Below are 15,959 nucleotides of genomic sequence, written 5' to 3' on the forward strand. Positions count from 1 at the left end.
CCTCTTAACGCAATATGTGAGAATAACATCGTAAAATTACGTTACACTCAAAGCAATGTAGAATCAAACGATTTCAATAAAAATATCACAATTATTTACGCAAATTAACAAAACATTATTTGTAAAATTATCCGCCCAAATTACGTAGGTAGGTAGGAGTCTGAGGTCAGCCATTTTTAAACTTCTTCTTAATTTAGCTGCATAACAATCATGTTAGGGATACCAGATGAAAATATCATAATTTTATGGGTAATTTTGACCTCGAAGTTTTTTCGTACTTCTAATTCCAAAAAATAAATAAACAAATGTTGTGAAGATTTAATGTGGTGTACATTAATTGGTATGATTGCGATTTGTGATTTCTTTAAATTAAAACCCATAATACATTTTATTTTACGTTTTATTTACTAAACATGTTTAGTTTTGTACCACCTGCGCGAATTATAGGAGGTATTTCATTGTTTATACGCCTAAAAAGAACGGCCCATTGACATTTTATTTAACAATTTTTTAATACCGTCAAACAAGCTAACTTTGCCTCCAGGGTAAGCGCCCCAACGTGATATCAAATATTGGGGTAATTTTTACCAATATGGTATCCCCACGTTTATGACGTCATCTATGTCTATCCCTTACGGGCGCACGCGTATAGCTGGTCTATGTAATGCTAGGTCTATGACCTATAGTTTGTCAAAGGACTGTCTCATTTCAAACATAGAGAGAATCATACTATCTTTGTCTTACACTAGTACTAGCACCCAAAAGAAAAGGATGAGTGTAGTTTTTAGGGTTCCGTAGCCAAATGGCAAAAGCGGAACCCTTATTGATTCGTCATGTCTGTCTGTCTGTCTGTCCGTCCGTATGTCGCAGCCACTTTTCGCTGAAACTTTAAGAACTATACTGTGGAAACTTGGTAAGAAGATGTATTCTGTGAACCGCATTAAGATTTTGACACAAAAATAGAAAAAAAAACAATAAATTTTGGGGGGGTCCCCATACTTGGAACTGAAACTCAAAAAAAATGTTTTCATCAAACCCATACGTGTGGGGTATCTATGGATAGGTCTTCAAAAATTATATTGAGGTTTCTAATAGCATTTTTTTCTAAACTGAATAGTTTGCGCGACACTTTCAAAGTGGTAAAATGTCCCCCCCCCCCTGTAAATTCTAAAATAAGAGAATGATAAAACTGAAAAAAAATATATATATATGATGTACATTACCATGCAAACTTCCACCGAAAATTAGTTTGAACGAGATCTAGTAAGTAGTTTTTTTTTAATACGTCATAAATCGTAAACCGTACCGCTCTTACCGTAACCGTAACCGTAACTCACGTTTCACATAAAAAATACATTGTTTAAATTGTGTAATGTACGGAACCCTCGGTGCGCGAGTCCGACTTGCACTTGGCCGGTTTTCTTGTTCTTATTTACTGACAATTTGGTTTGACCAACTATATCACAGTTACATTTTACCCGAAATTACGACTTTACCTCAAGTAGCAACATTATTTTGACTGTCAACGAAAAGTCAATCGGAAATAAATTCGGAATCGCTCCCCCGAGCGTGTGCCGAATTGCTGAAGGATCAAAAAACTACCTTCCCATTTTGCAATCACCTTGAACAGACAAATAAACTATATTTAATGTGAGTTAAACTCCTATAAAATTCATTCATTAATTTCTGCTTGATAACGATTAATTTCTTTAAAAATCGCCCTTCAATTTTGACAGAAATGTCATTACATAATATCAAGTTAGATATATTATTCAGTATTCAGTGAATTTTATAACCAACAAGAATATTGTCGGTGTGTAGCCAGAATTATATTATTTGTGTCTGCAGCATGTCTGTGGCACTCCGCGGTTTGTTGAGGGGCGCAGCCAGGAGGGTCCAAGTCCGCACCTTCGCGGCGGAGGCACCCAAAGAAACTGTCAAAGAGGGCGAGATGGCCCTCACCTTCGCCGCTGGTAACAAGGTACATCATAGCTGTAGCTTCAACCTACCTAGGCTTGTTCACAAAGTTTAAGTTTGGAAGGTACTTATCTGCAGTTAGGTTAGCAATTGTAAGCATATTATTAACAGAACTAAGCTCAATAAACATATTTGAATATTGTGTACACAACTTTGGGAACAAATCAAATTATTTTATTAAATAATTTGTGTTTTGACACAGACTAAGTAATAGTACTACCGTACAAAAAAGACACTTCCTACAAACCCGAAGTTTGACAGCGATTCAGCGTCGAATCATGCTGTCCCTTTCTAATGTATGGCACTATCCCTTTCGGCTATTTAGGGTTGTCAAAATTCAAGTCATTACCTATCAGTGGTCATGCACGCAAAGGGACTTCAAGTTGTGCCAAGAAGTCATCCTTTAAGAGGGTGAAAAAGGGGGGGGGGGGGGTGGAAGTTTATATGGGGAATCAATAAAAAGCAATTGGATTAAAAATAAGCTACCCAAATTACTAACTCCACGAGTAAATTATAAACTGTAATAGATCACTTCCCCACTGGAGGGCTTCACTTTATGGTGTGTTAAAACAATTACACTGCTGCTCATTTTTTATTAATTCTACTATATGTGTTTTGCAGGTGTTTTACAACAAGGTGTCAGTGAAGCAGGTTGATGTGCCATCCTTCAGCGGATCCTTCGGTATCTTGGCTAAGCACGTCCCCACACTGGGTATGTCATATTTATATTATCAATATGTTATGATTGAAAAATTAGTAGTTCTGCAATTTACCTTTCACTCACGTTTCACATAAAAAATACATTGTTAAAATTATGTAATGTACGGAACCCTCGGTGCGCGAGTCCGACTCGCACTTGGCCGGTTTTTATTGTTTATATTCACTGTGTGCCCATCACAAAGAACATTACAGCATTTTAAAAAGAGTTTTGAATTGTATTTGTGTACGAGGTTTTATTTCTGGATGTAACACTTGGGTCACTATAAGTTAAAGACATTACAGATCTTTGATTCAGTATTGATTTTTATTCCTGTATGTATGTTTCTGAATATACAAGTTTGTTGAAAAAAATTTTTGATACTTGCGTTTATCACTTACTGCACTTTTTTACACAGTCATCTACTACTCACAAAGAGAATTCTAAAGATAAATATTAAAAAACCGGCTAAGTGCGAGTCGGACTCGCGCACGAAGGATTCCGTACCATTACGCAAAAAACGGCAATAAAATCACGTTTGTTGTATGGGAGCTCAACTTAAATATTTATTTTATTCTGTTTTTAGTATTTGTTGTTATAGCGGCAACAGAAATACATCATCTGTGAAAATTTCAACTGTCTAGCTAGCTATCACGGTTCATGAGATACAGCCTGGTGACAGACAAACAGACAGCGAGTCTTAGTAATAGGGTCCCGTTTTTACCCTTTGGGTGTGGAACCCTAATAAAAAGGTTACATTAATATATTATTGGGTTCTTATGGTCATATTTGGCCCCTACCACCTAAACACCTGGCAGTAGCATAACTATTCCTGTCCACAAAGTTTTGGATTGGATATCTACAAATGGTTGAAAAATTGTTTCCAAATGGGGAAGGGTGAATAACCTAACACATTACCATGATGACATTCTCCTAGGTCACTGGTTTTATGGCTTTTTTAAATTTCTGTCCGCGGCACACTTGCAAGTTTAAAATTTTTGGCGGCGGCGCCCTAACCTAGCTAGGCTATTCGAAATAGATAGGTAACATGGTGAGGTGGATTGCCTCACGGCGCCCCTCTTTACTGTCTACGGCGCCCCAGGGCGCCGCGGCGCACAGCGGAACCCCTGCTCTAACAACTAAAGTTGTATCATTGTCTCCTATATCTAGTAAACCAGATTGATATTTTTTGTTTTCAGCTGTCCTCCGACCTGGTGTTGTGACAGTGGTGGAGAGTGACGGCAAACAGAACAAGATCTTTGTGTCATCTGGCACCATCACCGTCAATGACGACTCCTCTGTTCAGGTACTTCAAATAAAAACAGCAGCCGTTTTATAAATTAGAATAGAATAGAATAGAAAACGTTTATTGTAAAAATCTACAAACAGCACCATACAAGTTTAAAAAGAAGAAGATCTTATACACTAACACGTAAAATTACAAGTAGCTTATACTAACATGCAATGATTACAATATTGATGCTGCTATAGAGGCTACAAATGGACACCACTCAGCATATGCTCTAACATATAGGTATATGCTACAGCGCTGGTCTTCCGTGGAGCCCAGGGCAAGAAGATAGCTCAGAACAGTAAAGGCAGTAACTAATAATTAAGACAAATTAGAAACAATATACAAGGAAAAATTTGAAAGTGGATGTGTAAGTGAGTGGTTTGGGAATATGTAAAAATATATATAAAGAGGTGTAAGTCAAGCATGTATTTAGTTTAATATATAGTGGAGCATATATGCCTTAAGGCATTAGATCTGCCATTTGTACCATCATGTATTGAGCAAAAAAAATATTAAATAAACATATATATATACATAAAATCGAATAAATAAATAATGATTAAATTTATAAAATACAATAACTAATAAATATTTGTGAGTTGGTACTTGGTAGTTAGTTGTAAATAGGTTTTTAGAGAAGGCATCGATCGACGATTTAAACTAACAGAAAAATATCCGTTATGTTCAATATCACTCACGCAAATAAGTAAGACACCTATGGAATAATCTAGCTAAGATGCATGGAACGCGAGGAACACGGCAGTTGCAAGCTGAAAAGATATCGTTTAAATTTAAGTTTAAAAGTGAATAATGTTTTAGAGTTACGTATTGGAGGGGGGTATGTTGTTCCAGCATTTCGTAGCAGAGTAGCGAAAACTGCCACGAAACGCTGCTGAACTGCCGTGTCTCGGACAGATTAGTCGAATAGCATCTCTCATAGGGCGGGTGGAGTACGACAACTTGTTAAAAAGGTATTGGGGCTGTTGAAAATTTACTACACCGAAAAGTAAGGTCGCAAAATGCAACGATCGACGTGCTTCCATTTTCAACATCTTACCAGTGTTAAGATAAGGGGTGACATGAGTACGTGGAGGTATGGGGAAACAGAAACGGGCACAGGCATTCTGGATGCATTGAAGGACTGCCTTTGAACGAGCCAGTAAGCAACCGTTGATCACAGTATCGACATAGTTGAGTTTGGATAATATTAAGGTGTAATATTATTCTAAGGTCGACACTGAGATATTGACGAACCTGGTATAGTACTTTCAATCTATAGTAGCAATTTTTAGCGATATCGATCACATGTTGTTCAAAACGCAAGCACTCGTCTAAGACTAGGCCAAGGTTCCGGGCTGCAGAGGCTCGCTCGAGGCGATCACTTCCGAGCATAACATTAATATCAAAGCTGGTTACTTTGTCAACTTGGCCTTTAGTACCAAGCACTAGAAACTTTGACTTGTCGGGGTTAAGGACTAAGTCACACTGTCCAGACCATACGTCTATACGATCAAGATCCTGATTACGTCCAGGAGTGCCGTGGCTGTGCTGCGCGCTTTCCGAAACCCAGACTGCTTATTTGGTAATATGTTATTTGCTTCTAAGAAATCTGTTAATTGCCGACATACTACTTTCTCCAGAATTTTCGACACGAAACACAGGATGCTAATAGGCCTGAGGTCCTTTAGGTCAGTAGGTTCAGGAGTTTTGGGTATAGGCCTGACTATCGCCGATTTCCAGTCATCTGGGAAAACACCAGTGCAGATGGATTGGTTGATGATGCTTGTGATGATATGTAAATTACCTATTATTAAGGGGGCATACCTTTCTAAAAGCCTTTTTTACCACTTCCAATTTCACAAGGGGTTCTCAATTTTATTTTTTTACAAAGATGGTCCTACAAAAACTAATTTCGATTTGTCAAAAATGACAGTCACTGTTTTCTTTTGTTTGAAGATTACTTCATACCTGTGAGTATGAAGTAATCTTCAAACAAAAGAAATTCTCATTGTCACCGAGTTAGGATCAATTCTTTAAATATAGTGATTTGGGTATTATGGTATTATACAGTTTGGCAAAACAAGAGTAGAAATTAAAAAGTGGCAACACTGTAGTATCGTCCCTTTCAAATCAATCTAAGAAAAACGGGACGACACTACAGTGTTGCCACTTTTTAATTTCTTTTTTTTTTGCCAAACTATATTTTTCATAGTAATTTGAGCCTTTCCACTCTGAAAGCAAAATTTGACTTGTTTGTATTATATAGTTTGTCAAAGGTCTGTCTCATTTCAAACATAGACAGAGAGAATCATACTATCTTTGTCTTACACTAGTACTAGCACCCAAAAAAAAGGGATAAGTATAATTTTCCTGGTTGTTACTGACTGACAAATTGGTTTGACCAACTATAGTAACATGTTTTTATAAATCGGTCTGCAGAATATTTAGTCAGCTGCAGTAATAGCTTTTATTAATAGACACAATTTTTCATCTTAAAAATATGTTCCTGAATTGTTATAATTATGTTAACCCAACCTCGCATTTATTTTAGCTTTATACCTTACAAAGACAACCTATCATGTATATTTTTTTGCTTAAATGTTTAGAGATGGAATGTTGGCATTGGGAACATTATCCGCCCCTGTGCTGTGTACTGAGACGAATATCAAATCAAGAAAGTGTTGTAAAATAGTAATATTGATGGTTGTTATTAGATCGGTGTGTGTATGTGTATGTGTATGTGTGTGTGTACGTGTGCAGGTGCTGGCCGAGGAGGCGCACCCGCTGGAGAGCCTGGACCGCGGCGCGGCGCAGGAGGCGCTCAGCAAGGCGCAGTCCGAGCTCAGCTCCGCCAGCGGAGACAAGGTACACGGTACACCACTAGTCTTAGGCCAATTGTTCCTTACATACGTTTCCTTAATTTACCATCGCGATTTAAGCTTTGCATTAATGTTTACGAATTGTGAGGTTTACACTTCGTTTTCTTTTTAGGGTTCCGTACCTCAAAAGGAAAAAACGGAACCCTTATATAAACATAGGGGCCACTTTTGGGGGGTAAATGAGAAAATTAAAAAAGAAAGTTTTACAAACTATATTGTGTTATATATATCAAACGAAATGGTTTTTGTAGAATTTTAGGATGAAGTTTAGAAGTTATTCAAGATAGACAATAATGACTATCCCCCCCCCCCCCTCTATCTCCGAAAATACTGGGTCTAAAATTTAGAAAAAAACAATAGTTTTTTACCCAGATGACAGGACAACTTATAAGAAATCTATAGTCAAGCGTGAGTCGGATTTAGGAACAAAAATGCGGTTAGGCTTTTTTAGGGACACAGGAAATGGTTTAAGTGAAACATGGTATAGCGCCATGTATATTGTAAAATAAATGACTTTCTTTCAAACGACACCTTACACGAACCGGTCGGTCCCATAGGACTCGAGATGTGAACAAATATCAATGATGGTAGGCCGCCATATTTGCCTCCCTTTTTTTGACCCATCCGCATAAACTAAAACCGGTCAATTCGTATTCAAAAGACCACGAGGAACACATCCATACCAGTTTTAGGTATTTAGAAGAGATGTCGACGACTTTTCTCAAAACAGGCCGGTTTCCTCCAGTGTATTACAAGTTTTCTTATGTTACTTTATTTATTCCAGGCCAAGGCTGAGGCGGCGATCGCGGTGGAAGTCGCCGAGGAGATCGTGAAGGCTGCGTCCGCGTAAGGCGGGCATCTAGTGTTAGTCTAACTCTATATAAACTGAACCATCTGTATGTATAATAAACACCTCCGTAGAACATGTCAACAGTTCTTATTTATTGCATGTCACTTTTGTAAATTATTTGTTGGTCGAAATAAAACAGCGGTATATAGTTGACGTTTGAGTAGTTTATTCAACACAAATCAAACACTTTGGTACAAACGGTTATGCTGGGGCCACACTAACGGGAAACGCGTTAATTCGGCGTTTTTAATACGGCCACACTGGGCTTATCGCGATAATCAACGACGTTTCCCGCCGTTTCCAGTTGGTGTGGCCCCGGCATTAGCTGCTACAGCGTCGGTTTCGCACAATTCAAAATAAACAGAAAATGCGGCCGCGAACACAACACAGCAAGCGAACTTGGAAATTATCAAAAACCCGATAGAATAGCCATTTATTACCGCTACGTATTTATTTATTATACGTTTATCGATTCGACATTATAATTTGGATTAAGCTACCATATAATTTTGAATAATTTTTAATTTGTTCACAATTTTTAACTAAGCTTCGTTACCGAATTCGCTAATATGGAAGGTTAATAGAAGAATTGGTTGCGAGGAAGCCGCGGGACCTACCTACTGAGCTACGCGACGCACGACACATAAGGAAACACCTACACGACACGACGTGTCTTACGCTATCTCCAATAACTATAGAAGGATTAAATTACGACTATGATTAGTAAAAATGCACCTTATCTAGAGTATCATTAGAAGCATTCAAATTCCGCGTCGGTAGTGTGTAACTTGACAGTTAATATTTTAAATTCATTTCGTCTTTGTTCCTGTATATCGGTTTAGTTGAGGATTACAATAGTGTATGTACCAGAGTCGATTAGTTAATTTACTTCATTAATAATATTGCGTAACACATACGTCACTAACTAGCTACGGATTACACGAGTCATTTAAAAGTTGATTAATTAGTAATAAAGAAGCTTATATCTAGACTTAACCTAAGTAGTGTATGCTTAAATGCAATTTAAAAACAATAAAAAAAACATCATACAATTTACAAAGTAAATGTTGGCAATACAATAACGTAAATGGTAAAAAAGCATCACGATTTCCATAACATTAAAGGAAGCATGGGGGGAGCCCTACACCTAACCGCGAGGACAAAACAACCTCGCGCTAAACATAAAAATGGGATAAAAATACAAAATATCACATTATTACGTGTTGAGCTTAATTTAAATCCAAACTTTCGAGTAAACACCCCGGACCGGCCAACGACGAAGCTTTCTTTAAATTAAGCTAAACAAATAAGACTAAAATAAGGTTGACTAACTCTTAGTACACGTACTCGGGAGTACTCGTACTAGGCGCCACTCGCTCGGTCGAGTGTGAGATCTGGGAACAGGGTCTCAGCCGCGAGCGGCACGGTCGGTGCGCCGGGAGGGAGGTCGCTAACATTTACGTCGCTATTGGACAGGTTACAGGTTCAATTTCAATACAAACGCGCCGCCGTACTATCAAGCGAATATATCAATTTGAAATAACTAGCACAACCATGATTTTCTGCTTCATATGGTAACTAGAGGCGGCGCGGGTCCTAGGGGGCCCGGCGGCACCGCACCGACACCGTCACTATGGCACCGACGTGCGCTTAACTAAGGAGAAATATATACAAAATCCGGCCAACTAAGTTGGGATAAACACTGCAAATAAAACGCGACACGCTCGTTAAGAATTTGGCACAGCCGTATCGCTGACCTGCAGTTCGAGTGCGTACAACTCCAAAATAATGAGCAATTGAAAGTAGAACGTAAAGTTTTAGTTCAGCGAGACGGCGGGGCGGAGGGTGGAGCTTGGGTGGTGGCGGTGGAGCGTGCCTCGGTCGCCGGGTCGGTGCGGGTCTACAGGTTACACTGCCACAGTATCGTAGGCTGTGAGTCCCCGCCCGTGGACTGCTTGCTGGGGGACTGGGGTGGTTGCTTCTGGTCTGAAAATGTACAAACACGCTAGAAAAACAAAATTTATGTCGAAGTTTTGCAAGCTTGATGAGTGATGACCGTACGAGACATTTGAGACGAGTCACGAGTGATTTGGGACGTGTTACAAAAATTGGTTACAATATTCTTATTCTCACATTTTAAAAAATTAGTACATTTTATAAACCTAACCGGTAAGAAAATGTACTGAAACGACAGAGCTGCTAGGTTAGGTTTCATATCTATTGGCTTTTATATTATAGCAGGCTTAATAGTAAGCTTATGGGGAACAAACAGGGCATATAAGTGACAAATCAGCAATCAATGGTTAAAAAACCGATTGGTTACTAATAGTTGAGCGTGTCGTACGACAGTCTCAAATGAAGACATTTTATGTTATTAATTAACAGGCGATAACTATTAATTATTATAAAAATGCGAGTAGCAGGCTAATATGAAATGTTTAAAAATTAAAACGACAGGGGTTTAATTTTTGATAGCAGGGCAACTAGTTATCTGTAACTATGCAGGGTCATCCGATTTCAAGGAATAAATTCTAAAATGATTATCACACATGCCTCACGGCAACGGATTATCAAAACAAGGTTGTGAGAAGGCCTTACCAATCTGCAAAATAAGTTCAGTGCACAAGGTTGGAAGTGTTAGCGACATAATGTTAGAACATAAACAGGCAAATTAGGTCACATAGACATCGTTCACATACTTGACTTACTGTTTCCTGTAGACGGATGCAGAACATAACACATGCTTAGTAATGCATAACTAGTACGCTACGTATGTATGCAAGCGCACACACAAGGAACCGGCTATGTTGTTAGTGTCTGATTTAATATTTTAAATCTTCTTTGTTTAGTTAACTGTTCAGTACATGTGTTATTTAATTATAAAATTTCTGAATACACATTGAACATTGTGATATGGTGATATGTGATGAACAATTAAACATGGAGAACATGTGCGATTGTGTGCAACACTGACACGTTGGTGTAAAAAAATCTTGAGGTTTGGAGTTCTTCTGAAGGTTAATATCTATTTTCCTTTGGCTTGTCCAAAATGTAGTAAGAAAATCATTACAGAAGGTGAATAACATTTTTTTAAAGCACTCCTGGTACTGGTACTTATCAAATTATGAATGGCAGAAATTTAAATAACCTGTAAAAATTGTATGCTTTCACTTTAACATAAAATTTAGGTTATATTATCTACGATTGGAATATTTTTTTATAATTAAAAACAGGCAAAGAGAATAAATAAATTAGACCCGAGCTATTTCGTAACGGGGTTGTATGTTCAAATACTATCACTTCTATAATTTACTTTACAACGAAGATGTAATACAGTAATATTTTGATAACACGACGCGTTTTTGAGCTGAGTCTCTTTGAACATACTATAGGCTTGGACAATCGTTGTAATGTGTAACATTTCTGTGACAGTCAGAATGTGTGTGTGTGTGTGTAGGCCTAGTACTGACCTGTCAATGAGTTTCCTCATTTCCTCGGTGTGCATGCCGTCCTTGGCAGTGTGGGCCCTCACTGCAACAGACACAAGTCACGACGCGCTCTACGCTACCTCCTACCTACCGCTGACTCGGGCAACATTCATCCATTATCTTGATAAAGTGTATATACATAAACGGTTGTAGGGTGTTTCTGTAATATGGAGTTTATTCTGTCTTTGTTAAAGTACAAAATCCTGAGGATTCATATTTGTCAATTATAAACTAAGGAGTAATTATATTATAAAAACATGATATTGGATGAATAATACCGAGTCCGCCTTCTGAAACACTGACTATAATCTACAACAGTTTAAAAAATAAGTTATCACAACCACGTCTATACACATAAAATAGATTTGTGAAAATTCACTTGAAGAATGTAGAAATTCCCATTAGACTATTTGGCGATACTGGACAACGTATCATCATTTTCGCGTAAGATATGGTGTACATATATATTTTTATTTAGATAATGAACTGGTAAGCTCTAATCACGGGATTGTTTGTTCAGTACCACAAAACAGTCAGAAGAAAGTTCAGTACCACAAGACAAATTTTGAAAATTAAGTCTAGTAAGCCAATTGCGCTATTGAGAAGCTTAGATGTATCCATTTGTTATTACTGAGACAAATTTTGCATGCTGTCAGTCACAATTTATTAAAACATAAAGATAATCTAGTTGAGCCAAAGTTTTACCGTCTTCTGTACAGGTGACACCCAGGACGCATGGACCAATTTCAAGATTAATATTGATTACTCAGGAGTCGAAAGACAGTTGGAGGTAGGGTCGTTTAACAGTCACAGGAACCTATCTGCCGCCATAATACCCAAGTTACGCTCTCATTTTAAAATGACATGCTTAATGGGGTTGGCAACTGTCAAAGGTTTACATAGATGGCGCCATTCTTTCTCTAGTTGAGTTCTATGAGATTTGGCTTAAAGGGCTGGCAACCAGGGCATAAAATTCCATAAAAAAAAATCAAGAATTGACAGGGCAACTGGCAAGCTATGCTGGCGCCATCTGCTAAATACTGCCAACCCCATTACATGAAACTTAATACATTTTGGCTGGTCCAGTTTCTATTGGTGGGTAAAAAAAATTTGCGATTTCATGGTTGGTCCCATAGTAAAAGTTGCTCAGTATATAATCCCAAAACCTCCCTGGCAACGGGAATGCACTATTTTTTTGCCACCCTGTATATGTCGAATGTATGGCGGCGGCTAGGTTCGTGTGACTCTTAAGACAAACTTGTGACTTCATAACAAGCTGCTTTTGCACGCACACGTACTCTGTGCGTGTGCGTGTCGTGCGCAAACGTGAGGATATCGGAATTACGAAATCACAGTTTTGTTCACCTCTGCCAATCTTTCAACTCTTTGATTGATGAAATGAAATGGAACTATTTGTCATACTTGTTTATGTAGCTAATAGTAAACGAAAATATATAATATTTTGCTTTAAGCTTTAGCGAAATATACTACATACTTAGATGCGTGAAGTATGACAAATATGGTGGATGTGTTGAATTTGTTGTGTCCCTGGCAGAAGCAGTGCTTTGAGGATACATATTTTTATTAGGTTCTTGTAAGCATGTTGCATTCACATGCTGTCCTTAAGGAATTTAATTTGATACGACACATTTATTCTCAAGCCTCTCCACTTCTCGCACTGATTATCAGTCCGCGCGGGCGATATCAGCCTGTCAGTTAGAACAAAAAGTTGACAGTTCCGAACTGACAGGCTGATATCGTCCGGCGGACTGATAGTCAGTAGGCTCGTTTACAGGCGGTGAGAATTCTGAGCAGTATTGCCCTTCTGATAGTTCTGATTGAGCAGGACGCTCCTCGCATCTGCTGCGCTAATATCGAACTGATTTCACGCCGTCAAGGGAACTTTCTTCCTTTCAAGATTAACAATACTTCCCACTTATAATCAATAGACTTTATAGACTTGTATTGACCGGGATATGGACCGCGATTACCTTTTGTTTCGTTTTATCCGTGAATTCCGTGAACAAGATGCATGTAACTGCTACGAAATATCGGGAGCTCGAAAACAATACAAAAGGTAATTGATGGTTCCGGACACCATATCTAGTTTAGTTTTAATTGTTGTTTTTTTTTAGAAATATTCTATATATCGTAAAATGGAATACATTGATTAGCGACAGTAGGTAGGGTAGTTTTCGAATATTTTTGACGTTTATGAAAAGCCAGTTGAAGGTAGATCGATTCGATGGCGGCTCATTCTCGTAGGCGCAAGCTCGTTCGCAGTGATAAACCCAAAACGTGTAAAAAACTGTCGATTTGTGTGCAAAAACCCTCGTAGCAGTCCCTACAGCATCACCTCGCCGTTGGAGAGTGTCGGTACCGACCAGGCGTTCGACATGCAGACACGGGGTGAGTTGGCTTTTGATTGATTCGCTTTCACTGGCATAGATCGTTTAATTTCTCTCGAAAAACAATTGTCCTACTCGAGGGCGATTGTACATTTGGTCCTTCGAACCGGATCCTCCTCAAACTGAGAACAGCTAACCTGTCTCGGGGCCAGGAGTGACGTTGAACCACTTTCGTTTCGTTACAACTGTCGCTAATCTCGTCTCGTTACCATATCGTTAATTTTCGTTTCGCTTATCGTACATATCGCACAATACATAGTCATATTTTCGTATAAATAATCCTCGTAATTATTTAAATATCGCAAAGGTAATTAGCATCGAGCCTGTAGCCATTATTCCTCCAAAGTCCAATAATAAGCAATCGTTTTAGCTACCTATAGATAAAGTTACCTTAAAACGCCTAAAATCCTACAGATATACAGTTATTTTAGCATATTATATTGAAATATCGAATTTTAGCCCATCGAATTGATGATGCAATCATATTATACGACCAAATTTAATAGGCATTGAATTTGGTATTGATACCGTTGGAATAGAATACTTCTAAAGTTAGTCGGATAATATTTGCACCGCGTGCCATATCTGATTACGTAATAAAATAACCTATAAACAATAGTGTTGATTTGGAGACTTTAAGAATAGCGATAATTACATTTAGTTATTGTTATTTTGTAAAGTGAATATAACACATAGACAAATATAATTTACACAATAGTACGAGTACAGATAAATTAGTAATATTTTGCCTACGTATTTAGTCTACACAAATATCGTGCATTATTATCGAATAATGTTCACAGATAGATGTCCATTAATATTCACATAAATCACATATATAGTTAATCCTAATTCCTAATCAATAATTTGTTACTTTCTGCTGAAATTATTTACATACCTACGTTACGCACTCATAATTGGCGCAAACTTGCAAACTTATTCTCAGTCGTTTAAGGTCTATTTTCCAACGGCAGCACAACACGGTGCTAACTGTTTTGTTGTCGTAGTGAAATAATTCATTTAATTAGTGTTTTCGTTTCGTCACCTACATTCTACATTCGTAATCATTCGAAAAATAATTGAATTGCAAGTCTCAATTCTAATCGTTTTGAACATTAATCGTTATATTAATTCTCACAAGAATTATTTTCGTACCTATTGTAGTGAGATCAATTATTCTTCGCAAATATTATTTATAAGTTGTGTATTCGATAGTATAGTGGCGGGTGAACCTTATATCATAGTGCATAAGGTTGAAATTTGTTCGTTCTACAATTTGATTTGTTTATCGAAGAAGTTCCTTTTACATTTAATTAACGCGTTGGTAGACAGTTAAACTAATCATGTCTAAGGCACTTGCTCGTCGCAATTTGCAATTAAAACGCGAAATATCGATCAAACGTATCGACGAATGTTTAGCCGCCGGGTTGCAGGCTAAGGCGGACTCCTCGCGATTACCGCTGTTTATGTCTAGATTTAGCAAAATAGACGGCTATTGTTCTAGCTTTGAAACCCACCACTTGAAACTTATTTCGGAAATAACGGATGCGAATGAGTTAGACCAGGAGGATGTCGTACGTCAAGAATTTGACGATAAATATTTTCAAATAATCGAAATTCATACTTCGTTGTCGACCGCGACTAGTATTGAGGGCGAGACAAATAGAACTGATTTGTCCGTTAAGTTGCCTCGCTTAAATCTTGTCAATTTTGATGGCAACATTAAATCATGGGGAACATTTTACGACATGTTCAACACAATGGTGCATCAAAACAAACGATTGTCGAATATTGAGCGGTTTTCGATTTTGATTTCACTCCTTTCGGGTGAACCACTGCAATTGTTAAAAGGGTTTCCTTTATCGGATAACAATTATTTAGACGCTTACGCGGCTTTGATCGATCGATATAATAACAAACGAAAATTAGCCTTCCGACATTGGGAAGAAATTCAGAACGCCTCGTTGAAATCTAATTCGCCTAGCGAATTACGCCGACTCGTAGACACTTTCAAAGAAAATATCGCGGTTTTGAAAAACTTGAGATTTCCCGTCAACGATTGGGATTTCCCATTGTTTTATTTATTGATCAATAAATTGGACCTGGATACTCGTCGTCGTTTTGAACTGCAGAACGACAACAAGGACGTACCGTCATTTGACTCGTTGTTAGAATACGTGAGTAAGGCCGGTCAAGCATTAGAGCTTGCCGACCTCACAGAGAGCGCCGCCGCCCCTGCGGCGCGCGCACCCGCGGCACCCGGGCGCACCGCGCGCGCACACGCCGCGCCACGCACCGCTGCCTGGCGCCCGGCGCAGGATCGCGCACCCGCGGGCGCAGCCTATAAAACGCTAGTCACCACTAGC

The 15,959-nt window shown here is 38.4% G+C and overlaps 2 protein-coding genes across 19 annotated transcripts in view; one reads left to right on the plus strand and one right to left on the minus strand.

The window, feature by feature from the left end:
- The first annotated feature begins 1,512 nt into the window (after positions 1-1,512).
- LOC134744210 (ATP synthase subunit delta, mitochondrial) lies at positions 1,513-7,850 on the plus strand. Its single transcript, XM_063677934.1, has 6 exons — positions 1,513-1,650; positions 1,849-1,981; positions 2,599-2,689; positions 3,874-3,980; positions 6,729-6,833; positions 7,632-7,850. Exons 2-6 carry the CDS (start codon positions 1,850-1,852, stop codon positions 7,695-7,697), a joined length of 501 nt encoding a protein of 166 aa, XP_063534004.1. The 5' UTR covers positions 1,513-1,650; position 1,849; the 3' UTR covers positions 7,698-7,850.
- A 1,015-nt stretch (positions 7,851-8,865) lies between these two features.
- The window catches only part of LOC134743426 (cell adhesion molecule Dscam2), a 100,586-nt gene continuing 93,492 nt past the window's right edge, over positions 8,866-15,959 (minus strand). For all 18 annotated transcript variants that reach the window (XM_063676828.1, XM_063676836.1, XM_063676820.1 and 15 more), the window contains 2 exons: positions 11,168-11,228; positions 8,866-9,683 (listed from right to left, as the gene is read on the minus strand). In XM_063676828.1, the coding sequence (XP_063532898.1) occupies positions 9,605-9,683; positions 11,168-11,228 (140 nt within the window). In that variant the 3' untranslated portion in view covers positions 8,866-9,604. The remainder of the gene's footprint in view (positions 9,684-11,167; positions 11,229-15,959) is intronic.

The sequence above is a fragment of the Cydia strobilella genome, chromosome 1, assembly GCF_947568885.1.
Source record: "Cydia strobilella chromosome 1, ilCydStro3.1, whole genome shotgun sequence".
Classification (NCBI taxonomy): domain Eukaryota; kingdom Metazoa; phylum Arthropoda; class Insecta; order Lepidoptera; family Tortricidae; genus Cydia; species Cydia strobilella.